This window comes from Fukomys damarensis, unplaced genomic scaffold, assembly GCF_012274545.1.
Source record: "Fukomys damarensis isolate Sample0158 unplaced genomic scaffold, DMR_v1.0_HiC HiC_scaffold_32, whole genome shotgun sequence".
Classification (NCBI taxonomy): Eukaryota; Metazoa; Chordata; class Mammalia; order Rodentia; family Bathyergidae; genus Fukomys; species Fukomys damarensis.
Window position 1 is genome coordinate 20,630,122 of NW_022900944.1, and position 27,274 is coordinate 20,657,395.

Consider the following 27,274-nt stretch of genomic DNA (forward strand, 5'->3'; position numbering starts at 1 on the left):
AAAAAAAAAAAAAAAAAAAAAAAAAAAAAAAAAAAAGCCATGTAGTAGCTGGGTTCTTTTCACTGAAGATAAGACACAAGCCCTTGCCCTCTCCTTCCCTATTCCATTTTCAGGACTGGTGCCAGTGCAGAGGTATTACAGCGGGAGGCAGTCCTGCCCGTAAGGCTTCATGGGTGTCTGCTCTGTGCACTTTATTAAAACTACTCCACCCTCCAAACCTAAGGAAGCTACTTGTTGCTCATGACGGTGGTAATTTAATAAAGTACATTATTAAAAACACGATTTTACTTTGTAAACATTTTAAAATTCAGCTTTTCACCTGAATTTTCTCCTGAAAATTTCTATATATCCTTTTTTTTACTCTTAGATTTTTTGTTTTCCCAATAATCTACTTCATTAGGGACATGACAATAAAAGGTTTTGGCAAGAAACCACTTAAAAACATATACAGTGTTTCTAAAGTATTGAATGTTTTTTCATTCCTGTTTTTCTTTTACATTTTTCAAATGCCAGATATTTTTCATATTTTTGTTCTAGGCTTCTATTAGATATTCCATATTTTAAAAGTTTATTTCTTATTGACAACTGTATATATCATGTACAACATATTTTAAAATATGTATACATTGCAGAAGGACAAAATTAAGCTAACATATGCATTATTTCACATAATTGTCATTAGATATTCCATATTAATGGCACTTGTTTTTAAAATGCAACAGCGTTTTAGGCACAATAGTTACTTCTGGCTCTGCTTTATAGAGAAAGGGATATGAACTGACATCTATACTGTCCAGATAGTATCTTCCTAGTTCTTTACAAGTTAGATTACTTTTCACTGTGTGAAAATTAGAAACAGTGAAAAGTAATCTGAGACCTTAAAGTTCACAAATGCAACGTATGTGTACAAATCAGCCTAGTTTTAAATGCTGGATCTGCAATGAGCCTGGATATGCACGTTAAGTGATATTCGAATACCAAGAAAAATGATACAACTTTCCTGTCCCTTCGGCCCCCTTGACCTTTCACTGCAAGTGCCCCCTTGCATTTCTGTGTCCCAGTGTCAACAGCAGAAACCCACTGTTAGAGCTTTCAATTCAGAATTCAGCTCCTTTTCCTCCTGCTTGGAAGAAGCATCCGGTTACTACTCTGTAGGGAGACTTCCTTTTTCTATTTGGTTTATTTAAAAATCACCTATCTGGTTTGACTTGTAAGAATGAATGATATAAAGAGATATACAAATAAATTTTCTTTTAAAATTCATAAAACTATTCATACTCTTGAAACAGGAGTTAATACCAAGAATCCATCAGAAGTATCTACTGTTTAGAAGGAAATGGAGCAGCACCAAATGGGTCTAATTCAACTGGTTGAGACTGTTGGGACTGATGTGGTGTGATGCTTTGCACCACAAGTTCTGTAAAGGGCACGGCACCAAAGTCATCCATTTTCAATGCATCTGCACTATGGAAAGACCCATGTAGTGAGTTCTGTCTCGGCCGCCCAGGCAGGACAGCATTGTGATCAGCACAGATGTCACTCAGGCCTTGATGTGACTGGTGCCATGGCAGGTCTGGAGGATGGAAGGGCTTGGCACCAAAGGGGTCCAACAGACTTTCCTCAGGTTGTAGGACATTCCCTCTGTCTTTCCCATCAGTCAATGCAATGCTAATGTTCTCTTTAGAGTCCGAGATGGTTAAAAATTCATTGCTGCTTTGAGAGTCTCGGCGGCCCACTTTTTTGTGCCTGCGAGCCCTCTCTGGAGTGCGGTAGGCAGGCTTCAAAGTCTTCTTTGTGCTAGTTGGTGTGCCGTGATGCCGCTTCCCATTACTTTTGGATATATCCTGCTTTGTGCGCCTTTGGCGAGAGGACAGTTTCTGTAAGCTGCGCTGTTTGACTTTCTGCTGCTGGCTCCCAGTTATTTCCTCAAAGGGCACAAGCCCAAAAAGGTCCTCTTTGCTTTCACTTTTACTCGTGGATGTGGGAAAGGGCTGAAAGGGAGTGGAGCCAAATATATCTACACTTTTGGGACAACCAGAGAGAATATGCGCCTCCGGCCCCACTACAGGGCAATCCTGTACATTCACCTTCTTGCTAAATGGCGCCTTTGTGAATACATCAAACTCCTCTTGCTCTAGTCCCCTGGTAGGAAACATCTGTTGACAGAGGTTCTTTTCATTCTCTCCTTGCTGGGACTGTTGAGTGTGAACTGCAAAGAAGGGGACAGCGCCAAACACATCAAACTCCAGTTTGGGAGTGTCTACCCCAGCATTAGCAGATAAATGAGTTGGAGTGAGGAGAGCTGTAATAGGGTCCTGGGTTGGTTCACTGCCAAGTTTTTCTTTGCAGACAGGGTTCATGTCACCGTACTTTGTTTTAGCCTGCTCATACTCAGAATCAGAGCTATGTTTCTCCTCTTCTTCTTCATCTTCAGAATCCATGAGGAGAGGCCTATGACCCAGATTCTCCGGTTCAGTATCATCATCATTAAAATCTTGCTCTCCCTGAATTTCTTCATCCTCTTGCTCTTCCTCTTCACTGCTCTTAGGAGAAGGGGGGTCTGATTCAAAATCACTTTCAGAGTCATCATTCCCCTTTTGCACTTGACCCCGTACTGATGAATTCTCTAACATCTTCTTTCTGGCCCGCTGATCTTTAGATACTGGACTTGCTTTACCATTCCGGATAGGGTGTGCAGTGTTATCTTCTTGATTCAGGGATAAATGTTCAACTTTCTTTTCAGTAGAACCTGCTGGTGAAAAGAAAAATTACTAAAGCATTCCAGTCCATTTTAAAATCCATTTGCAACAAACATGGCACTATATATCTCTCATACATTCCCTTAAAGGAAAAACTAATGCTGTCAATTCTTGTCATTGTACTTGAAGAGATTATTAGGTCCTTTATGCAGACAGACATAATCGCCTCTGGACCCTATACCCTGCCTACTTATCACAGATCCCCTCATCTAAATTTTATTTATAGTACCCTAAATATAAAAGACAAGCTATTTTTCTTCTCCCACCATCAAAAAAGATCATACAGCTGCTTTCTCAGATTCTACATTTCCCAAACAACCTTCTGCTTATATTTCAAATCTTTTGTTTTTCCAAAGAGATTGGCATGAACAGCTTGTTTACTTAGTGAAATGTTTCACTAATTTTGTTAAATCAACATTTTTCTTTTTAAAAGTTGGTATCTTTTGAGTAGAGTTATCATGAGTTCATCCACATCCTTCATATCCTATCAAAGCACGGGACAGACACTGCACCCAAGGACATCCCACATCCACAAGCAAAAGTGAAAACTTCTCTGGCTGACATACACACTCTTTTAACTATAGCACCCATACTCTAAGACATTACATTAAAGCACACTGTATTTAAGACAAATCCCACCATCACTTCCCAAGAAGTGAGAGCTAAGAATAGAGAGTAAAAAGAGGTCATCCATGCAAAGGATGAGCTGTAAGCTGCTCCAGATAAAAGCAACAGAATGAATATGTGAAGGATTGACAATGGGCCAGGGGGACTCCTGCATAGGGTGAGCAGGGAAGAACAGAAATGGCCACACTCTTGACTGTCCCAGTGAGGCCAGGAAAGGAGTCTAGATTTCATATAAAACTGAGTGTAGCTTTAAAACGGGTATAATCAGATTTATATCCCAAAAAGATGACTGACTGCTATGCAGCAAAGATTACAAAGGTGAGAAAAAGTGTGTATGTGGAGCGGGCAACAAGGAAAATGAGTGTGAATTGGTGGCTACACAAATAGATTTGGGAGTTATCACCATACAAGGGTATAGAGAATCAGCCACAAGACTAAAAGGAGTTCATAGGAGAGTATCAAAGAAAAGAAGACACAAAACTGAGACCTTGTGTGTACTGAGCCCTTTCGTGTAAAATATACATAAGTCAGCAGAGGAAGAGAGAGCTACAAAGCAAACTGCAAAGTACCAGCCAAGGAGCACCAAAACCAGGAGAGTGCAACATCATGGAAGCCAAGAGAGGAGAATGTTTCCAGGGGAGACAACACGAGGCTGGATGGTGTCCCAAGGTCCCATAAACTAAGGACAGAAAATGGCCATTGGATCTGGTCATCTTTTTACAAATGGCTGGCAACTCTGACCCCTGTGGTGGTACTAAGGAATAAGCTGGGGAGAAGAATATGGAAACTTGCATCTGGTTATTCTTAAGTACACATATAAGGCTTCAGCATATTCCTTAAAAACAGTTAAAGAGTTTCATGGTATATTTGGTATATTATCAGATTAGAACCAAATCAAATGCAGATTCTCAAGAGTAAGAGTGACTTGCCTCATAGAGCATACTTCCAATATTAAAGACAAGGAATACTTTTAGTGTCAGAACTGCTTTTCAAGGATTGCTACTGAAAGCAAAGCATGTACTGTATAATCGTCCTTCACTCTGGAACATTGCCTCTAAGATACATCAGCTTTCGCCTCAAGCCTACCTGCTCACACAAAGCTGCATATGCACTCTTCACACCTATGTGGATGCCTCCAGTAACATCCCCATGTTTTCTAAAGCGCAATCTACAGAACACTATTCCTGGTAACAAGAACCAAACCTGTTCTGTGGTCTCAGCAACCAAGTCTCTAAGATGATACACTCTATATGCTGCCTCCACCACTGCTCACCCAGAATATGCTCATTAAAGTGGCTAACAAGTCTTACAAAAAAGAATCTTTCATTTTATGAAACCTAGGATTATCCAAATTTGCTTCTGTAAGCTTTTACTTACAGGTAACACTCATTCATTTTTACAAACAACTGTGCAACAAGCATTCTGGGAAAGTTTTTCATTTCTAGGGAATTTAGGCTTATTCCTGAAAGTCTGGAACTTTAATGCAGGACAGATACTCCATCTTGGACAGTTTCTTTCACTTCACCTTCTTTTTCTTATTCTTACATTTCAATTCCAGCCTTCATAAAATATACTGTTTCCCTTACCCAACAGGTAATCACTGCTTTGCAGAAGACATCTGTAGCTAACTGTCTTCCCAACTGCCCTGTCAGATTCTCAACACAGCTGTAATACAGATAAACATTTCTCTGTTGTACAGTGACACACAGAACTTTATTTGTAATTGCCAGTGTGGAAATAAATTTGTAGGATTTTTTTTACTTACCATTTTTAATTCATCTTTGCACATACATCGTCCATTATTTATTCTGACAGAAGCATAATAAAATACCATATACACAACTTTTAAGTATTATCACTAGAACTTCTAGTTTGTTTCTAGTTTCTGGGATTTAAAATAGAACCATGATTCACAAGAAAAAGAAAACCCTCCCTTTTAGGTGTTACTTTTACATAATCCATTTATTATTATTATTCCTTTATTGTGGATAATTAAGACATAGCAAAAAATAATCTAATGAAAATCTTGCCAAGAACAAATCTACTCTCCTGTTTCCTCATGCACAGGAATGGGCTAATAATAGATTTTATTTCATAATATTATTGTGAAGAAAGGACTCAAGGCTGTACCATTATCTACTGGAAAGAGCCAAATTCAATTGCTTGATCCACCAAGCTCAGTCTAGTAACTTTTCTGAGCTCAACAGTTGAAGGTGAATCTAAATGAAAAGACGGGAAGAAAAGGGAAAGGAGCAATTCTATAGCTAATTCAAGATGAATTTAAGTCCACTTTTGAACAGACCAGAAGTAAGGAGACCAACAAATGCATAAGCAACCACCCACCATACAAGCGTGCATTTTTCTGGAAATTATATCTCTCATTTTTAAATATCTGTAACTGTGAAAATAGTGTAAGAAATGGAAAAAGACTTTTCAGAAAGAGCAAGAAAAGATACACTGATCTATGTATGCCATCTTCATGGTTTCAGATTATAACCCCAAGGAGTATGGGCAACTGGTTGGTATAAACAAACTTGTTTAATACTGTCTCCCCTTTACAAAACCAAAGCAACATAAAAATATCCAAATTCCTTTCTCCATATTCTCACAACCCACAAATGAATGAAACAATGAAGTTAAACAAGGAAGTTTAAACGATTTTCTACTTCTCCAAAGTTCCATTCCATCAGCTATCATAGTCAAGAGCAGCAATGAGGTACTCTGAAAATACTACCAGCAACATAAGCTGTCAGCAGGAGGAAGCACAGTGTATGTGCCTGTGGTCAGATCTAACACCTGCAGAAGAAAAGCAGTTCATTCCTGGCTGCCATTTGACAACAATCCTAGACAGTTTTCACATTCTGCAGGAGCAGTAGTCTACCTAGTCATTCACCCTTCAGTGTAAAACTAGACTTCCTGAAAATGAAATGGGAATTACACAAAAATAAAAACAAAACAGTGATGCCTCAGTATCTGAATGGGACTGTTATGGCACACACACCTCACCTACCAAAATCCTCTGATGTTCAAGTCCCCCACAATATGGCACAGCATTTACATATACCCTACTGCATCCTGCTGTACACCTTAAATCATCCCTAAATGACTTACAATACCTACGTGCACTGTAGATGCTATGTAAATCATTGTTGTACTACTATATTTTATAGGGAATGACGAGAAAAAAGTCTGTTCAGACACCATTTTTTAAAAATATTTTTTGATACATGGTTGAACCCAAGGATGTAGAGGGCCTAATTTTATTTTAAGGCAAAAGTCCTATTCAATAAGCACAAAAGCCTGTCAAAGTAAGTAATACACTTTCTAAGGTTGGTTACAATGTACAATGTACAGTATTTTAAAATGTGACCTCTGGCTAAAAGTGCCATGAACTTTTATAATCCATTTCTCTGCCTAACATATTCCTGTAATTTAAAAAACAAAATCCATATATTCCCATTACTGCTTCTGGGAACAGATTGCTTCTGCACAGCTGTCAGATTAAATAATACACATTTGACTTACTCTGAAATTTAATCAGGATTACCTCACTGCTAAAGTTAATTTCCAAAAAGTAAAGCCTAAATATGTTCCTTCATAATTCAATATATCCTAAATCCTAACAATCTCCATATTTGCTAAGATTTGTATTATTGACATAAAAACGGCTGTTTTATAAGCAGGTGGGAAGGGAGCTATAAAAACAGAATAAGCACTCAGAAGTTGTATTTATATAATCAACAAATGTCTAGATTATTATGTCAGTTGTGTAACTTTTCTCTATTTTGGTACACACCAAAATTTCATACACTAACCAACATTTTCATTTTTTGGCTCTAAGTAGGCCACTTCTCTCTGCTTGAATATAGTAGAATGATGTTTTGAAAGAATTACTTCTATCCAGAATATTCTATGTTTTGTGCCTGAGAACTATAAAAATTTCATCTCTTCTGAGTATCTTAGCAAGATGCATTTTAATCAGTGACACTGAAGCAAGTTTACTTATGCAGTGACACTGAAGCAAGTTTACTTACTTATGCAGTAATTAATAAATGACATGCTAAAATCAGTGCGATTGGCTACTATTTACACTCAAAATTAACAAAAGTGTAAATCAATTGAGAGCTATTACTTCATCACCTGTTCCCCAAATAAGAACAAGTAAAACCATTAGTCAAAACACAGCATTAAGATTTTCAGTGAAAAGGGCCAGGAATTTAGGTCAGTAGTTCCACCCCGTGCCTCGCAAGCCCAAGGGCCCAAATTCAATCCCCGGTACCCCCCAAAAAAAAGATTTTCAGTGAAAAAATTCAAAATGTGAATACATTAATACATGTTAAACATATGGATACAATTTTCAGATAACTTAGGTACCAACTTATTAAGAATATTTTCTACTTTTAAATATGAACAACCATTTTCAAAGATTCAATATAGTGGGTTCAATTATTAATTTACTTTCAAAACCAGTAAAAATCAAGACTTTCACAACTAAAAGAAACTTCAGAGATCATATAAACAATAATGTTTTGCACTACTTTATAAACTGAGACTCTCTCCAGAAAGTACACATCAACTTATCACAAGCACATGAACCAGAATTCAGGTCTCAACAGCTAATAGTGTTCTTTGAATTCTTCATTTCTACCAGGTTCCTCTATTTGAAATAAGAGCAAATCCTCATTTTTGAGGTTTGGTTTAATCATTCAGATTCAGCCTGAGAATAAGGTGAATGACTAACATAAACAATGCAGATCTGAGCAAATTACTAAGAACAGAATGAGAAGTTACGAAGTTTTAAATACTCTTGTGTACCTTATAAACTACCAAAATTTCAATTTAAACTACTAAAAAAAGTATCACTGAAAGAAATGTCAAGAGGACTGATCAAAATTATTATACTGATTAAAATTATTATCACTGCTTTACATACCTCACATATATAATTACAAGATAGTTATTCAAAGCTAATAACTAAATACTCAGATTATTCAGAAATCTGCAATTCAGGAGTCTCAGTAAAATAACAGGAATTTACTAAAAATGATACCATTTGGAAACTGTCAAACATACTTCCCTTTAACTGCAGAGGATGTTAAATACAAGTGCTCTTTGATGATCTGTGTTATTTGTAATCATAACATTAGTATATCAACTTCCTTTACCTACAAAGTAGCAAGAATAGTAGTACCTGACTCACAAACTTATAACACAGATTGAAGTGAAAATACGCAAGTGTATAAAACAGTGCTGGTATATTGTAGGTACTTACCAAAATTATAACATAATTTATGCCAGCACCTAACTATATACTATTAAGAAATGAATCCAAGTATTTAAGAAGTAATACTGTCAAGTGCACAAGTGTAGTGCCATGGGTTTTTCAACAATTCCCTCTTCTCATTTTAGGCTCCCACATTAGGGTGAAAATATTCTATAAGATTTGCTATGACCTTGTTTTGTTGTTGTTTTCTGAGACAGGATCTTGCTATGTAGCCCAGGCTGGCCTCAAACTCACAATATACCTGTCACAGTCTCCTGAGTGCTGAGTTTACAGGAGTGTGCCACCATGCCTGCCTGGTCCAACAATGATCTTCCCTAAAACATTTTTTTTCTTCTATCTTATTTACCACAACTTCAAAAGTTTCCCTCATTTCTCATGTCAGATCATTGTCATTACTTCTTACCATTTTAAAGATATGTACTGTTGGGCTGTAGATTTAGCTCAGTGGCACAGCACTGCCTGGCAAGCACAAAGCACAAGTACCTGAGTTCAATTTACAGTACCAAGAAGGAAAAATGTACTTTTACCATCCCAAACTTAGTTCTTGGCCTTTTCTTCTTTCCCTCCAACTTTTGACTGTGGTAACATTAATGCTGTTTTATTAGTATCATCAGTCAACTAGGTCTTGAAAAACAAAACACACAAAGGGACTAAGAGATTTAATCCATCTCACCTTATTATACATAAGGAATTTTGACTTTGTTTGTTTTTGGTACCAAGGATAGAACCTAGGCCCTTGTGCTTGCAAGCTAGGCGGTGGAACTAGTGAGCCAAATCCCTGGCCATAAGGAATTTGAAATGCGCCCAAATTTAGTGCTTGTATCAAGGTCATAGTGATTCTCTTGATGACGACACTATCTTCAAAGTCTTACCCATAAACTCTGTAATTAAACTACCAGTAAAAATAATTAAGATGATTTATGTACATGTATCAACTCCTCAGGATGTATGTAATCATTATGTACTGCAAACATGTACTAACAAAAAAAATTCAATTAAAAAGAAAACCACCAAGATTACCACCTAGCAAAAATTTAGCAGTGCTTATCACAGACCATACAAAATATAATCATAGACTTGTATTTCTTTTGTATCTTCTTTACAAAACCATGCCTAAAAGTAGGTGTGGTGACATGTGTGCCGATGCCAGAGCTTGTGTATGCTGAGGCAGGAGAATCACAAGTTGGAAACCAGCCCAAACAACTCAGTAATGTAGCAAGACGCCGTCTCAAAATAATAAAAAGTGGTAGGTAAAGCTCAGACCCTAGGTTCAATCCCCAGTACTGGAAGAGCAGAGAAGGGGGAAAAAATTAAAAAACATACTAATTGGCTAAGTACTATTATTATTTCCATTTCATTAAATAGTGTTTTGTTAAACCTTTTAAGTACTTTCTGTTAAGACTATATTTTATAGTTTGTAGAGTTAAGTTCTATAAATATTGTAAGATTTTATCAAAAAGAATATTCAACTTCGAAAAAAAAAAGAATATTCAACTTTCCAAAATCCATGAAAGATAAATATTCCAATGAGCCTTAGTTTCCTCATGTGTAAAGTAAAAAATAGTGAAACTTAGTTGAAAGAGTGAACATTAAATAATTATTTGGTAAAAATTAATTAAATATTGAGATAAAAACTACATTACTGAAGTATTGTTTGATAATGAATTCAGCAAGGTATTGAATGGCATTCAAAAAAGATCATATTAGACTTCAAGAAGCTTATCACTCACTCTCACAGGTGTCCAACAATTGTGTTAACTTAAGCATCAAAAACCCACATGCTAATCCTGATTCTAGTTATCTGGAAAATGTGTGACCAGGGTAAAAACAATTAGGCAATTCTGAAAATCAAGGTACCTCACCAAATGGATACAAGAATATGAATCTGCCAATCGAATCTAAGAACATGAATTTGCCCATTTCATGTTTGTAAGTTTTCATAAATGGCAGTTTCTAGATGTTTAGATTTCAAAGACATCAGAGTCTTGCACAGTGCAAAACAAGCCTCCAACTTAAAAGCCAAATGTGTAATTAATGCCTAAGGTGGCATTTCTTTGGTTAGATTTTTATATATACTGCCACATTCTTTTAAACAAATATTTCTTAAAAGTTGTAAAACCCTTATTAATGCTATACTGTTTTAAATAAATACAGTAAAATGTGTATTCTTAAATGAACCTTCATAAATATATCAAAGAGCCGGTCATGGTGGTACACGCCTGTAATCCTACCACTTGGGAGGCTGAGGCAGGAGGATTGCTTTGAGTTCGAGCCCTCGGCTACATAGTGAGTTCCAGGTCAGTCTCAACTACATAGTGCGACCCTGTCTCAAAAAACCAAACAAAAAAAAACCTCAAAGAATTCAAGATACATGGAAAATATCAAATATGAGAAGAGGAATGTGTTTGCATCACACTATTCTCATCACCTTTTTTTTTTCAGTACTGGGGATCGAACTTGGGTCCTTGCGTTTGCAAGGCAGGCCACCGAACCACTGAGCTAAATCCCCAGCTCATCACCATTCTTAAAAATTAGGTTTCCATTTAAAGGGCAGTTGTTCTTTTAGCTATAAAACAAGTGGTGCACTTTTAATCATCTAAGAAGCTTCCAGTGTCAAGGAAATTTTATTTAAATGTTCTTTTCTTTGCTAGCAGATTATAGAGGATAAATGGTTTAAAACTGCTGTATAATTACATGCCTTCTGTTGTCTCATCACAGAAGAGAGGGTGTAAGACTTTAAGACTCACACTGAATTGGTTCGGCCCAAGGATGACTGGATTAGGATTAAGTGTTATCACAATCTGTACTATTTCTCTGAGGTCAAGCGAAGTGACAGGGTTTAGGTAAAAGAACCACAGTAGCTGGGTGTGGCGGTGCATACATATAATTCCAGCACTCAAGTGGCTGAGGCAGGAGGATAATAGCAAGTCTGAGTCCAACCTGGGCTACATAGTGAGTTCAAGGCCAGCCTCAACTATACAGTGAGACCCTGTCTCAAAAAAAAAAAAAAGGTGAGAGGGAGAGGAGAAAGGGAGAGATGGGGGAGAGAGACTGAAGCGAGAAGGGGGTGAGGGGCGGGAGAGGGAGGAGGGAGGCAAACACCACACCAGATGTAAACGGTTTTCTCGGCCAGATTAAAGATGCCATAAAAGTGATATTTCTATTAATTATTCATATTATTGTAGATTTTTCTCCAAGAAAAAGATTAATGCTTTTATTTGCTTTGCTACTATTTATAGCACAGTTTCAAATCAGAGCTGGATATCTCGTTATGAACTATGCTATCTCATACAAGTCTCCAGCCTTCTCTAAGCCTCGGTTCCTACTCTCTACAATAGAATCCACTACTGCGCACATCTTGAAATTGGAAAAACAGAAAGTTTCATTTTCAAGAATTATATTTAGAATCTAAAGAAATAAACTATATATTTCATTATGGCTTATAAAATGGTCCAATATATGAACCTGAACATAATTAAGCCTAACCAAATTAAAAATGAAATAAAATATGGCCTAATTAGTGTGGTCCACATGCCAGTAACACTCTTCAAATATAACTGAAGAATTTCGTGATGCCTTTATGTTTCTGCGGTCATGGGTGTTTATTAAAGTGGGGAGTGCACACTTTACAGTACAGTTCACGCAACCCTGCATTCTGTGTTGCAGACAGTGTACAACCATGCCCTGCAAATAAGGAAAACGTGTGGGTTTCAGACAGAGGATAAATACACCATGCTTTTGATACAGTTTTTCTTACAGTGAATACTAGGAGTTAATGCTTTAAGTAAATACAGAAATAATAGTTACAAAATAAGCCACACAAATAGATTCTCTATTTTGAAGATTTCCTTCAGTAATGAAGAGAATAATAATAATGTATTATCATTGGAACACCATATCACTCATGCTTGGACAGTAGCTGCCATACCTTTAACACTTAAGTTGTGAGAAATTAACAGTAAACAGTAAAAGTATTAATAGTACCAAAAACAGCAGCCTCAATAGCAGCCAATATGTGCTTTTCTAGCATCTTCTCTGTCCTCTCAATAATTCTATCAAGTAGCTAGTATTAAAGAAACTCTAGAAGTTTAGCAACATCCAATATAAGACAGTTAATCTGTGACAGAACTAAGACTTAATCCTAGGGCTTCATGATACCAAAGTCAATGGTTGTTCTAATAAATTACACTACCATCTGTTTAGCAATCTGAAATAAAAGGTACATATACTTTCATGATAATTAAAATATCAACACAGACAATAAGACATTACACTTGTATATACCATCAAATATGTCCTTGGTATAACTATTGATTTTTGTACAATAGTTATTTGTAAAATATAAATTTGCCTATATAGAAATTTTTAAACTAAGAAGAAAAATTAGATTTATTTCATTTTAAAACATGGTCTACCTGGGCCGGGAATTTAGCTCAGTGGTTCCATGAACTGCTTCATAAGTGCCAGGTCCCGAGCTCAATCTCTGGTACCAAAAAAACATGGTCTACCTAAGTGTTACCTTCAGCTAACATTCCTAAGTCTGAAAGTGATGTTACAAGCTAAGCCAACAAACAAACCAGAAAGATGATTCTATGTGGCCAAAAAAGCACTGGCTAACTCCTGAAGTGAAAAAACAAAATATACAATTAGAAGGGATGAGGAGAAAGATTAGAAGAGAAACAGGACCTAAAGGTAAGGACATAAGGAGCAACCACACCTCTGGCTTCCTGGAAAACACCAGGCCATTTACTCATATTGTTCTATTTGCACAGAACATCTTTTCTCCCATTTTTCTTCTGGAAAGTCTTTTCTTAATTTGAAAACATAGTCCAAGCATCAGATTCTGTGATCAATTCCTTAACACCTCTTTCTCCCTGCCAACCACTTCCTCTCTGCTATCTTTCCATGCCAGTGTCACAGGCTTCTCCTATTTTTTCTTCCACTGTGGAAAGCATCATCTCCTCGGATTTCTGAGTTGGAAACATTAGAGAGATTTCTACAATATATCACCAAACACTTAGAAAACTATTTAAATCAATGGAAAAATCAGGCCTTTTCCACATTTCACTTCCTACACAGCTCTTTCAAATGGTGACCATTTAACACCCCTTGCTCAGCAGGTTCTGATATTCTCTTTCCTGCTACTTCTATGTCATTCTTTTCTAACTTTAATATGAGTACTCTTCTCTTTAGTGTTCAGCCAGCCACAGCATTGCCACTTTTCTTCTTAATGACATCTGATCATAAGCCTTCATTCATTAGGGAAACTTTAATATAAAATGTCATGGCACAGACACCAAATTACTGGATCTTCCTTAAGTCCAAACACTTAAACTTTTAAGTGTCCCCACAAGCCACTCAGAAATGTGTCTCTGTTCATAATCTCTGATGTATCCAGATCTTCTACTCACTCATCCCAGAATCATTCATCAATAATAGGTCCCTTGGCTTTCTATCCAGGTGTTGATCATCCCCAATGGCCTCACAACCTTCTTCATGAAGCCTGATTTCATTTCACATATGATTTCAACTCTGGTTACACAAGCACCCTCCTTTCTTTCCACACATCTCCTGCTAATCTCACACAATTTTATAATTATTTGTTGTCTTCTTTCCTAAACCAACTGCAACAATCAACAGATTTATTACACTGACACCACTGTAAGCAAACCACCAGCAAGCTAGGTTGGTTCCATATTTACAGAGCCCAAAATATCCAACTTCTCAGGCCACTGACGTACTGCCACTTCATCTGTCTCAGGAGAATATATGCTTCACAGGGAAAACTGGAGCCACTGAGCATTAATTCTCCTTAACTTCCTTTCGTACACTCCAGTATATCTATGTCTTTCTTGAGAAATTCTGAGATCTCACTAGCCATTTATTCTTCAGTTTATGTTACTAACTTCTCTCATAGTACACTGTTCTGTTTTTGCTTTATGTTTTTGTTGGGGGGGTCTTTGTCTCTTTTCTTAAGATCACTTATTTCTTCTCTTTTAGACTTTCTCCATATATTAACGTAAAATCCTTTTCCTAATCTTTGCCTAACTTTCTCTATTCATAGTACAGCTGGAACCTGCAAAGAAAAACCACCAATGATATCTCAATTTTCTTGTACCCCTTTCACTTCTCAATCCATTGGAATCATTATTCTAACTACATTATTCTTACCTAGATCAAATAATGCTAAATGCTAAACCTAATAGATCACAGTAGTACCTCAGCTTATGAATTTGATTCTTCCCACAATTCTTGTCACAAACCAAGTTGGGAGAGAACCAAATAAAATGGTTAGTTTCAATGTTGACCTTGTGGGGAAATTTGATTATGTTCTCATCCAGTTTGGTTTGTGACCAGAATTGTGGAAAGAAATGAGTTTGTGAAACAAGATACTAATGAATTTCCAATCACCTTATTCCATGAGGATTTCACAAAGTGTGATTCATTATTTTCCGCTTTAGTCAGTTCTCTTCTACTTCTTTTATCTATATGTCCTGGTTTTCCCCCATCTTCACTGTCTTGTCTCTAGGATTACTCTGAATTCTCTTCTCAGCCATCTTAAGCACTTACTAACTCAATTAAGTACAGGATGACCAAAAATTGCATTTTTGGTTAATGTTATAACAGGAATATAAAAACAATTTTGTCAAATTTATTCAATACTAGAATCAACTGGCTGAAATGACACCTGCTTAAGCGACGATCGGGGGTAAAGTGTTAAGTGGTTAGCTTTCCTCAGTGGTTTCCTACCACTTATCTGATAGTAAATCTGCTCTCTGGCCAAGATTACTTCTTGAATGTCAGTGCCTTATACCTAAATGTCTACTAATAAAATTCTAATGCACCCTGCCACCACTGCTGCTACCACCACCACCACCACCATTACCACATTGTCTTCACTGTCTCAGTATCATAGGCCCTTCCGACCTCTCCAGTTTACTTTTCCCCCTCAACTAATTCCACCATCATTGAACGTTTGGACCATACTGAATTGTCTCTGGCTTTGCTCACAACTTTTGCTCTACTCTGAATGTCTTTCGTTATCTTTCCTCACAAGTGTTCATCCTCAAGATTTTTTCGTTCTCTTGAATTCTTTTATTGGTACATTTTAGGCATACATTTACATGATTTCAAGGTACATCCATTTTCCAACAAATGTCTCCTTATTTCCAACAAAATTTTCCTTATTTTTTGCCTTAAATTCTTTTATTGGTACATTTTAGGTATACAGTAGAGTTTCATTCATCATTAGGATCTTGTACCTTTACATGAGGTATCTTGGTTATTTTTCCCCCTTTACCCTACTCTCCGTTCAACCCCCTCCACCCCTCCCTATTTGCAAATCAAAAGGGAAAAGTACAAATTACTATGATTAGGAATAAAAGAAGGATATCTGTACAGATCTTCTATATTTTAATTATTTTACTATAATCATTAACACACATTAGTTGTATAAACTAAGGGATTTCACTGTGATAGTTCCATGCATGTGTGTATCTGTTCTGCTTTGGTTGTATATACCATCCCTTCTGCCCTTTCTCTCTCTCCTTTTATTTCCCTAATAGTCACTCCTTGATCGTATTCACACTTGAAAAGAAAGGAATATCATGAAAAACTCCCATTTATGTCAATAAAATCCAGTACCTCTGATGAAATGGAAAAATTCCTTAAAAATTCAAATTTCAAAATTTACACTAGACAGTAGACGAAGAGATGCACACCAGTAATCCCAGCAGGGAGGATGAGACAGAAGGATCACCCAGATTTCAAGGCCAAGCTAGGCTACATAGTGAGTTCAAGGCCATGCATGTTAAAACTCTCTCAAAAAACAAAACAAACAAAAATAAAATTACACTGGAAAAAAATTGAGCATCAGTTGAAGAAATTACATTGTGTTAAAAAAAATCTTTCCACAAAGAAAATTCTCATAAGCCCAGTTTGCTTCACAGGTGAATTCTACTAAATGTTTAAGGAGAAAAAAAAACATACAAATCATATACTAACTCCTGCAGAATATGGAAGTAACACTTCACAATTCAATATAACTATGAAATAAAGCCTCACAAAAACATTAGAAGAAAAAACCAAAGGCCAATATATTTCATGAATTAAAAGTCCTTTTAAAAAGGAAAATCAGCAATGTATTTTAAGAAAATTCGTCATGGTCAGAGTGTGCCCAAGAAATTCAAGAATGAATCTGAGAGTAGGCATTACCATAGTCTCATCTCCCCCAAGGCCCCATCACACCTCACAGGCAGCGACCTCCATCAATTTAAAGGGTTTCTCATACCTAAGCAACACTGCATCTGCTAAGCAGTTTTTACATCCACCAAGTCTCAGTCTAATTGCTACCTTGTCTGGGAAACAATGCATTGCTCTTCAACTGTTAAAATTCTTAAACTGAAAAGAGTACACAAGAAAAGAAAAATGATGACAAGAATATGCAAAACTAAAGTAATCTCAGAGAAATGAAAATATACTGCAACCAAGAAACAATATGACACTATTTGTAATTTAAAATGTGTGTAATATAAATCTACAGGAATTGCTAAGATGTAAATATAAAAGGCACAGAGAAGGAAAATGAAAAAATGGTAGAGGATCAATTTACAAGGTGTAATATACTAGTAACAGGGTTTTTAAAAAGGGAAGATGGAGGGGTTGGGGGAGAAAGGAAAATTACCAAAAGATAGAAAGTAAGAAAATGTTAAGTTTCTGGACTGAAAAGGCCCAGGTCCCAAGTACAATGGCAAAAAAATGACCCAATACAATGTCAAATATCTTCAATATTTATAGCAAGTTAGTAAGGTGCTGAAAATAACAAAACAGAAGAGGGGGACTAACCAAAGTCATGGATAAAGGATCAGTGATCAGAATGGTATCATATTTCTTGGTAGTAATATGAAAAGGTAGAATACAATGAGGCAGTCCCTATAAAATTCACAGAGAAAATTATACCTAGAATTAATTCCCAGGCAAATAATCAAATTATAGTTTGGGGAAGAAAGATATTTTTTGGCAGCAAAGTTTAAAACTTTTCCTGCCATGCATACCTTCTCAAGAAATGACTAGAAGAGTTAGTTGTTCTATCAATAAACCAAGGAAGAATACAGGAGACAGAAATTTCCATGAAAGCTAAAGGAGGAAAGAAAATACTAGGATTAAAAGTGTGTGTCCTGCCCAGATTGGACAGCTCCATAAGATATGTAGCCAAATAAAAATGATAGCCAATTTAAGATTAAAAGGAAACTTACACTTCAAATGGAGATGAATTAATGACAGATGCATAAAAAATTAAGCAAACAAAAATCACAGTAATTATAAACAAAGTAATCAATTCCAGAAAAAAACAAAACCTTACAGGAGAAAGGAAATGTAATCATGGTAATACTGGACCTCAATAGTGATAATTATTTATAGTCACAAATATACAGATTGAACACTGATTCAACTAAAAACTGTGTCAAAACTATGATGAAAGAATGGGGGAAGGATATATATTAGATTCAGCCATATGTCAACACCTCTTTTAGGTATGTACCTGAAAGTTAAAGATATTTATTATAAGGATACCCACATACACGCGCATATAGCAGTACAATTCACAATAGCTAAATCTTGGAAATGTCTATATACCCATCAAAAGATAAATGGACGAAGAAAATGTACTATTTGTATACAATGACGTACTACAGTGCCATAAAGAAGGATAAACCTCATCGTAGATGCATCTTGAGAGCATAATGTTAAGTGAAATAAGTCAGATACACAAGCTTAAAATATCCCATGGTTTCTTTTATATGAGATTCCCAAAATATAATAAAGAGCAAAATAAAAGACAAATAATAGGAAGTATGAAAATCTTTTTCAAATGGAAAGGGGTCCAATAATGGAGGAAGAGAGTAGGGGAAGGAGGGAGAACAATGCAAAATGATTTGGGATGTATTATGTAGATGTATGAACTCCCCATATGGAATGTAATCACTGTGTACTCACAAAAAATAAAAGCTGAAAAAAAGCACCCTACCCCAAGAATACAGGAGGATACATTCTGAAGATGCATTGTTAATCCATTTCACATGAACACTGTCTGCCTAAACTAAGACATCTAGATCATCAGTAGATAGTGGGGGTGGCGCAAGATGGGGATAATCACAGCGCCCAGCACATGCCTGTGAGGTACAGTCTCAGTCTCCCAAAATACAGTCTTAATTTAATCTTTTGTGATTGTGGTCTCTGAAAAAAAACATTACTATATCTTCTGCCTGCCTCGCAAGCACAAGGACCTGAGTTCAATCCCTGGTACAAAAAAAAAAAAATTAATATGTGCCTATAGTCTCAGTTACATGGAAGGCCGAAGGAGGAAGCCAGTAGCAAGACCAGCCTGGACAAAACAGACTGGATCTCAAAAACATGACAAACTAGGAATAAAGTTCATGGGTAGCACACTTGCCTGGCATGTGCAAGGGCCTAGGTTAGATTGCCAACACCAAAAAACAACAAAAAAGGTTTTTTTTAATAGTAATGATAAACTCAAGAAGGATAAAATGAAAACTAATCCATTACAAAGTTAAGACTTAAAGTGTAGCTCAGTAATAAAGCACTTGCTTAGCATGAGTTTATGCTCCGGGTTTGATTCCCAAGACCACCAAAAGAGAAAAAAACTTTAATAAGGTTCTAACAGAATTTTTTAAATACAAAGAACAGAATTCCTAATAAAAGCAGTGTAAGGAACACTAGATTCAGAATAGTGGTTCTTAAATGCATATTAATAGACTTAAACTTGCTAAATTCTTACCCTTCTGCCTCGTGACTTTATTCTCAAGTAACATTCTCCGTATGATTTACTTAAAATTGTTTAGTAATCATTAACTCTCAAATCCAAGTGAGAAGATGGCTTATCACATACACATATTTTGCACTGTGTATATATACACACACACATAATTAGGAGTCATTTCTTGCTTTTCTTTGTCCTATTCCTAGAAATCTCCAGAAGCTTTATAGTCTTAGAATATTAGGTAGAATACATATTCATTGAGTAGAATCCCCTTTACTTTTTCAAACTTTCCCCTAACCTTAGGGGGAGAAATAATTCTTTTTCAGTAGATTAAATTACCTTAATATTAAAGGAAAATGAATACCACCAATATTTCATTTATACTTAAAAACTATATATGATAGTTTATTTAAGCTTTGTAACACACAAGTCAGTGAGACTATATCATTTTACTTTACATTTTTTGAATCTGATAATTATCGAGTTAATAATGCTGAATAGTGATTACTTCTTTTTCCTCTGGAGGCACACTACTACTATGATCTTTCACTCTTTTGTTCTATTTACTTAATTTCTCATAACTAAATCATCCTAATGACCATGTTTACATGAACATGTCTAATAAACTTTCTGGAGGGAGGACATTTATATCAAATGGTATCTTTTATGGATAGTGATAATTTTGTAAACTAGTCAAATGTTCATTGACTATTATTAAGTAGCAATTAGGTTGGCTACTGGGTAGTATCAAAAGACAATCATGCTTCCAAACCAATGCAGCATTACATATATATAAGTCAAACAACATAATAGCAACAACTGAGCTCAATACATAAGCATATTGCTAACTTCAAAATCTCTAGGTCAACTTCAACTTCAAATAACAGTATCCAGAGAAAAGACCAAGTGTTGAAATTTACTCCAGCTCCTGAAGCTACTAGTTATTTTCCCAGGGTACTATCAGGAGCTATTAAAGAACAAAAATGTCACTGCAGAGGTCTGTGCCAACGTTAAAAGGACAATGCAACTCCTTACAGAGTGGGAAAAAAAGCTAGAAAATGTTTTCTGTACACAAATGAGTACCTGACATCATTGGTTCTTCAAGACTAACAAAGATTATTTTGAGATATTATAATTTTAAAAATTATCAGCTTTGTAACCTAGGATATTGCGGATGTAGAGGAGCACAATTATATATATATATATATATGCAGATTAAGTAAATTCACACAGATAGCTATTCTTCTGTTAAGGCTGTCAAGTTGTCCATGAAAGAGACAACTTGAGTGCAGCCAGCAGAAAATAGTTAAGAATACAGACTGTTTTCAAAAATAGTAAAAACTAAAATATAGGGTGTGAAAGCAGTTAGAAACAGTATCAAAACCGTGTTATATGTACTTGACAACCAAATTAAATATCTAAAAGCTGTATGTTATCTGTTAGAAATTCTGAACATTCAATTCTTCTTTTGGCTTTGTACTCCTAAGCTTTCCTGTTGGTGTTACTCTTCCATGTGCCTTTAAAATGGTAGTGATAAGGAGCACTATTATGTAATTTACCTGAGGGATTAAAGAACAGAACCAAAAAGCAAGGCTGACAGTTTTTGTGAACTAAACCTTCACCTTCTAACAAGCGTAATTTCCTACCACATATTTCCCTTCACCAAGATTAAAACTGATTTTTTTCACTGTGACTATAACACACAAAAAAAATTTATTTATGCCAAAGTGAGATTCTTTTTCCATCCTATTTTTGTAATTATTAACAGTGTAATTACTTTGAAATTATTACTAAATATAGTTTTAACTAGTCAATACATAAATTCTGGATTGAAATCAAAAGCTGGGCTACTATAAGAAATAAGTAGCTAAAACAAAAAGACTATGCCCCCCCAAAAAAAATTTACTATTTTTTAAATGTAACTACAAGATGTATAAACTAGGAAAATATCATATTTTTAAGCAAATACTAAGTATAAAAGTATCTTTAGATATATTTTAATTATAAAAAATGGAAAAATATTTTCATATGTGGGTTTTCAAAAACAGTATCCAATAATAAAGTTGAAAATTTAGTTATGTTGCTATTATATAGATAAACATTTTTCTAAGTTGGCAAACACACACTTGAATATCCCAATGCAACAAACATTAGGAAGACAAGGGCAGCTAAAGATTAAAATATTCTATTCTACCTCCGTAACTAACAGCTGATTTTTACTCTCATTTTATATTAATAAGGTTTTATTGTTATACATATTTTTTAATGATAGTGATGCTATATATGTAACTTGCCTGAATGAGAAATGAAACGAACAGAACCAAAAGGATCTTCTGGAGGATGGGTATGTGGAGCAGAAAGTGGGTCTACATTCTTATCTGAGGATGATCTCTCCTCGAGCCTGTCTGCAAAAATAAGATGAAACAAAAAAGAAAAGAAAAGAAAAATGATCTTTAAATCAAAAGTGATATACTTGTATATAAATAAAAAGTGAAATTAAACAAAACAGCCTTTTTGAAAAGTATTAGATTCAGAGTTGTACTGTTCTAAGTAGCAAGGCATAATCTGGAGCCTAATACATTATTTCTTGCCACAAAGGCAAGTCTAACAATATAATCAGTACTAGCTTTCATTAAATACAATTAAAGCAATAAAATAAGCCACGTGGTTGATTAAAATATTAGTTATCTGTAATGTTGGAGCATATTAGACCTAACTGTAAACCCTGTTAACTAAACAAAGACATATTTGGCAGACTTTCTCTAAAAAAATATATAAGAAAATATTGCAAATGAACATTTATCCATAAATAGGTAAATTCTATTTCTTAATAAAAAATAATTCACTATATTTTACTTTATTATTCATGTCTCATTTTATTTTGTATTAGCATCAAGTCATTCACATACAAGCACAGATACAAAAACAGATAAGGACAGAGTTTATTTATTCATTCAATAAATATACAGTATTAGCATGTAGTATGGGCCAAGCACTGTTCTAGGCAATTGGCATGTAACACAAAACAAAACAAAGACCCCTGCCCTCATGTAGCTTATATAGTGACAAAACAAATAAGAAACGAGTATAGGAAACAATGTATGCAGTATGTTTTTAAAAGCTGATGAAGAAATAGAGAAAAATGTAGCACAAAGGAATTAAGGAAGTGGGCAGTAACAGTAAAATAGTTATCAGGTAAGTTATTAGGTGAGAAAAGACTTTAAAAAGTCCAGGAAGTGGATACCTGGGGAACAGCTCCTAGAAAGAGCACACTCATGGCCAAGTAGGACTAGTATGTTAGAGGCAGAGTTGATATATCTTAATTTGATATATAATTATCTTTTTCCTGCTCACAAACTCTTCCCATAGTGCACTTGTGTCAGCTGAGAACTTCCAGATTTCTGTAGAATGTCTCTTTCCTCCGATTCTTAGCAATTAAAAGTATGCTATTTGAGACTTATTCAGACAGCTGTGTTAGGCATTCCCAAGACTATGTCGTAGGTCCATCACCACTCACATAAATCCAATTCAGATTTAGGCTTGCCTATAGTCAAAAATTCCTTGTTGGTTTCAATCCCATTCTAAGGTACAAGTATGGAAGGGTGGGAAATGGAAATACAAATAAAACTGGAACTCCTAAAAATAACTTCTGACTTAAGACAGAAGCAAAAGGCCACAGTGTAAAGCTGAATTCCCACAGAAATGGGGAACCTTCTAGAGCAGTGGTGGGGAACCTATGGCAAGCCAGTGGAGTAAGCTGTTTGTTACCACTGAAAGAACTTAAAGGTTGATATCACTGTTTTAGAGCTTTCAATGAATCAAATAGCCTCCAGCAGCTGGTGCTTAGTTAAGTTCACCACCACTGCATGACAATACTTCTCAAATTTAGTTAATGTGCGTTCTAATCACTGAAGACTTAATTAAAATGCAGAGGTCCTGAGATTTTGCACTTCAGCAAGACCCCAGGTGTCCATAAAGCACAGCTCTAGAAAATGCAAGACCCTGGAATATATAATATCCTAAATATACAGAACTGGTAGTTTTAAAAAGCCTTTAGGACAAGAGACACAATTAACAGCTTTTACACCTACAATAAATTCTGCAAAACCCACATAAAATCCTGGGTTGTTTAAATTTTTAATTAAAATTTTGTTGAAACAATAAAATTATGTTGAGGGACTGATACTCAGTACTGAACATCTGAAAATTTATATGCAAACAAGTTTCTAAAGTGCTACTTTTCAACTGCAACACAAAATGATAACAATGAAAATTTATTTTAGGTCTTATGTTTGAAGATAATAAATGTATATTTAATTCAAGAAATCAGTAAATGGCCAGGGATTTAGCTCAGTGGTGCCGTCGCCTGTCTCTCAAGTGCAAGGACCCAAGTCTGATCCCCAGTACCAAAAAAAAAATCAGTAAATGTTCACTGTACCATAAAAAAATTTTCCTTAATATTTTGTAGTGAAAGCATCTATTTAAGAGAAGCTAGTCTTATAGCATCCTTCTAAAAAGTAATGTTCGAAAATACATAAGGAAAGGTTTTTAACTTACTCTACCAGGGAGGCATAAATAGGCCTAAGATTCACTGAAACAGAGAGACTACCTGTGGATTCCTCTTTTATCAACTCCAGAATGCACTTACAGAGTAACTCTGACCCAGGAAGTATTCCTGGTCCTCCTAGACTTCCTTTTCCATCCCCTGCCCTCAAGATTCTGGTACATGAACCAGTGAGGACAAAGGAAATAAGGACTGGGAAAGAACAACTGGGTAACTTAGAATAATAACCACCACACAGCAATGTCCAAGAACTCTCATTCTTAAAAAAACGTAAGAGTACAGAAGTACTTACTTAAGTCTGAATTAAGACCAAACTTCCTTCCTAAGCAATCTATATCACAATTATCAAGATTCCTACATTAAATGTAGTTACCTGGACCTACAGAATCATTATCTGAGTAGAAACTTGAGAATCTGAATTTTAACATGCTTTCCAATTTACAAACCACTATTATACCAAAGGTGTCCAGATTATAAAGCTACAAAATTACTACTAAGGTTCTCTGAATCCTTATGCACTTGTTATACTGCCTCCATCAATCCATGTGGGAGTTTTATGGTACTATAAATAAAGAAAACTGTGCAGTTATGACAAGAGTACAAACATTACCATGTAGCAGTAAATTAATTTTTATATAAGAGTCCCCATAAGTAACATTTTGGGAGACATTATTCTATATAGAGTTCATTATTTTAAAACAGCAATTATTTTAAAACAATAAATTCATAATAAAATGAATCATATTCTCATGTTTCACAAAACAGAATCAATGTTTTTAATGAAATGTTTCTAAGTCACTTGAATTTCTAAAGTTCACATGGTAAGCTGGGTCCCAAGACACAAAATACAAAATAAATACACATTAATTTTACAGATGAATTTTTTTTTTAACCAGGGACTGAACTCAGAACCTTATGCTTGTTGAGGCAGGAAGTGGAACTACTGAGCTAAATCCCTGGCCCAATACACATTAATTTTAAATAATTATAAATAAAAATAAATAAAATGGTTAGATTAAACCTACTTTTCAAATATAGACAGCCCTAAAATGTACTTAAGAACTACTCTCAAATACTGGTTTTCTTTAAATCACAGTAAATCCTGAGCTTCATGTCCAATATAAGAAACTCACCTACCTCTTCCTGCTTTCCCAAAAGAATTATATTGGCAAAGACAGTTACCTTTTCAAGAATTTTAATTGATATACATGACAAAAACACAGAAATCCTAGAAACTTAGTATATTCCATAATATCACCACAAAATTTTCAAAGTTCTAAAAAGTTCATTACATGATTATATGCATAATGGCCAAAAAAGCCAAAAGATCTTAAAGACTAAGGTCGTAAAGAGCAGTCTTCCTTTATCTGATACCAGTAAAACTGAAAAGTATTAGTCTGCTCTGAAGGCATAGTAATAGATCTAAATGAGCTAAAAAGAAGTGAGAGTTAATGTTTTACAATAAACTAATTTCGTATTCAGACACATTTTATTCTGGCTTTGTAGATAAAACACATTCAGTAGAACTGCATGCAACCACAATCTTCGGGATCTTCTATTCCTTTGTACTTATTTTGATGAAATTTTAAATGAAAACAGATCCACCATCAGAAAAATTTAAGTATTATTCTTATTTAATAACTATACGATTATTTGAATAGTTTTCCCAAACACCTCAACTCTAATTACCATTTAATATATTAAATATTATGACAATTAGATATGTAAATTTCACATCCAAATCTGGATGGTTTGGTACAAAAGATAATGACAAATACAAGCTTAAATTTAAAAAAATATTGCACAAGCTTTATTACTAATGCTAAAACTTCTGAAAACATATACAGCAGTGAATTACAATGAAAGTAAAAGACAAGTTTATTTTATACGTTAAAGCTCTTTGCATATTATATTCAATGAACTATTTTCTTAAAGATCACTAAAAAAGTTATCAACTTCTAATATTAATATCTCAAAATGTTACTATGTTTTTTAAATTATCTTCTGGATAATATACAGAAGTTAAATATTTCCTAGACAGTATATCCTTTCTCTTTTTTTTGTAAAAGAACTTTACAAGTAAAACCTTATCTCTTTACAAGTAAAATGTTAAATGGCAATATATTATTCTGACTGTAGGTTGCTTCCCAACCATTGCATCGTTATGTAGACAATACCTATATTTTTAAGAACCAGGTAATGGCTTTCCGTTTCTCGCTAAAAAGCATTTCAAAACTAAATATAAACTGTTTTAGAAGCAACTGTGAAAACTGTTTAACAAGTAACTGTGCCAAGAAACAAGGCACAAATAAATATCTTGTTTTGGTATTTCAAATGCATGAGTAATTTACTTCTTCATTTTGGAAAAAGTTGTTAGGGAAAGAAAAACCAAGCAATAATGCCACCAATTTTCACTGTAATCAGTCCTCCAATGAAATTTGGTCTCTTGCCTAACAGTATAATTTAAACTCCATCAAGTAGATCAAATAAATACATACTGTTTGTATCTGAAAGAAATAGTAAAAATGACTGAACAGCACACTTAAAACTTTTGAGAAAAAATGTTTCTAAACTACACATTCTACACATTGTTAATCTATAAATTTTATTAATGATGTCTGAGTTTCTCTGATCCCTGTTACAATAACTGTTAGTGATTAAGGAAAAGAGATCATTTTCCATTGGTTTTCTTGTTGAAATTTGTCCCTTCTGCTATTGATAATTGCCCACAGAGCCATTTCTAATGTGACCTGTTAATATTAAGTGAGCAGCTGAGAAACTTGATCATTTAGATATAATTTTTAAATACCAACTGAAGACCAAAAACCTCAAGTTGGAACCTAAAGATGTTTACAGGTTAGAAATGGAAAACTGGTATTTATTTATAAGAGTCTAAACTCTTTAAAAGCATTATTTCATTAAGTTCTCCATGGGATCTCATGAAGTAGGTATCATCTATCCCAGGTTATAAAAAAGGTTGTAAGACTGACAGCAGCTAAGTGACTTCACTGAGATTATAATTTTATTAAATGCCATTGTCAGGGATCAAATCCTATTTTCTGACACTGTCTGTTAAATTAAGTGCAAAGGCCTTTCACTAAAATGGATTTCAGTAGCTTAGGAATGACTCTTCCAAATGGCACAGGTTGCTCCAAGTCTGACTTTCAGACAAAGCTATTCCTGTGCTTTCATTAGTATCTTTCTACAACGAACACTGCAATGAAGTCTAAACTATCTTTGGCGTACATGTATATATTTTA

At 35.0% G+C, this 27,274-nt stretch overlaps 2 protein-coding genes across 5 annotated transcripts in view; one reads left to right on the plus strand and one right to left on the minus strand.

Annotated features, from left to right (window-relative positions):
* The window catches only part of Paqr3 (progestin and adipoQ receptor family member 3), a 54,579-nt gene that overhangs the window by 24,005 nt on the left and 3,300 nt on the right, over nucleotides 1-27,274 (plus strand). Inside the window, exon 8 of one of the 4 annotated variants that reach the window (XR_781062.3) lies at nucleotides 11,910-12,036. The exons of 2 other annotated variants lie outside the window; for them this stretch is intronic. The gene's annotated coding sequence lies outside the window, so the exon portion shown is untranslated. Of the gene's footprint in view, nucleotides 1-4,979; nucleotides 4,998-11,909; nucleotides 12,037-27,274 lie in introns of those variants that run through there. One more of the 4 variants, XM_033758012.1, reaches the window with a different exon arrangement.
* Bmp2k (BMP2 inducible kinase) overlaps nucleotides 527-27,274 on the minus strand; it is an 84,347-nt gene continuing 57,599 nt past the window's right edge. Inside the window, exons 15-16 of the mRNA XM_033757765.1 lie at nucleotides 21,745-21,855; nucleotides 527-2,749 (exon numbers count right to left, since the gene is read on the minus strand). Of these exons, the coding sequence (XP_033613656.1) occupies nucleotides 1,320-2,749; nucleotides 21,745-21,855 (1,541 nt within the window). The 3' untranslated portion in view covers nucleotides 527-1,319. The remainder of the gene's footprint in view (nucleotides 2,750-21,744; nucleotides 21,856-27,274) is intronic.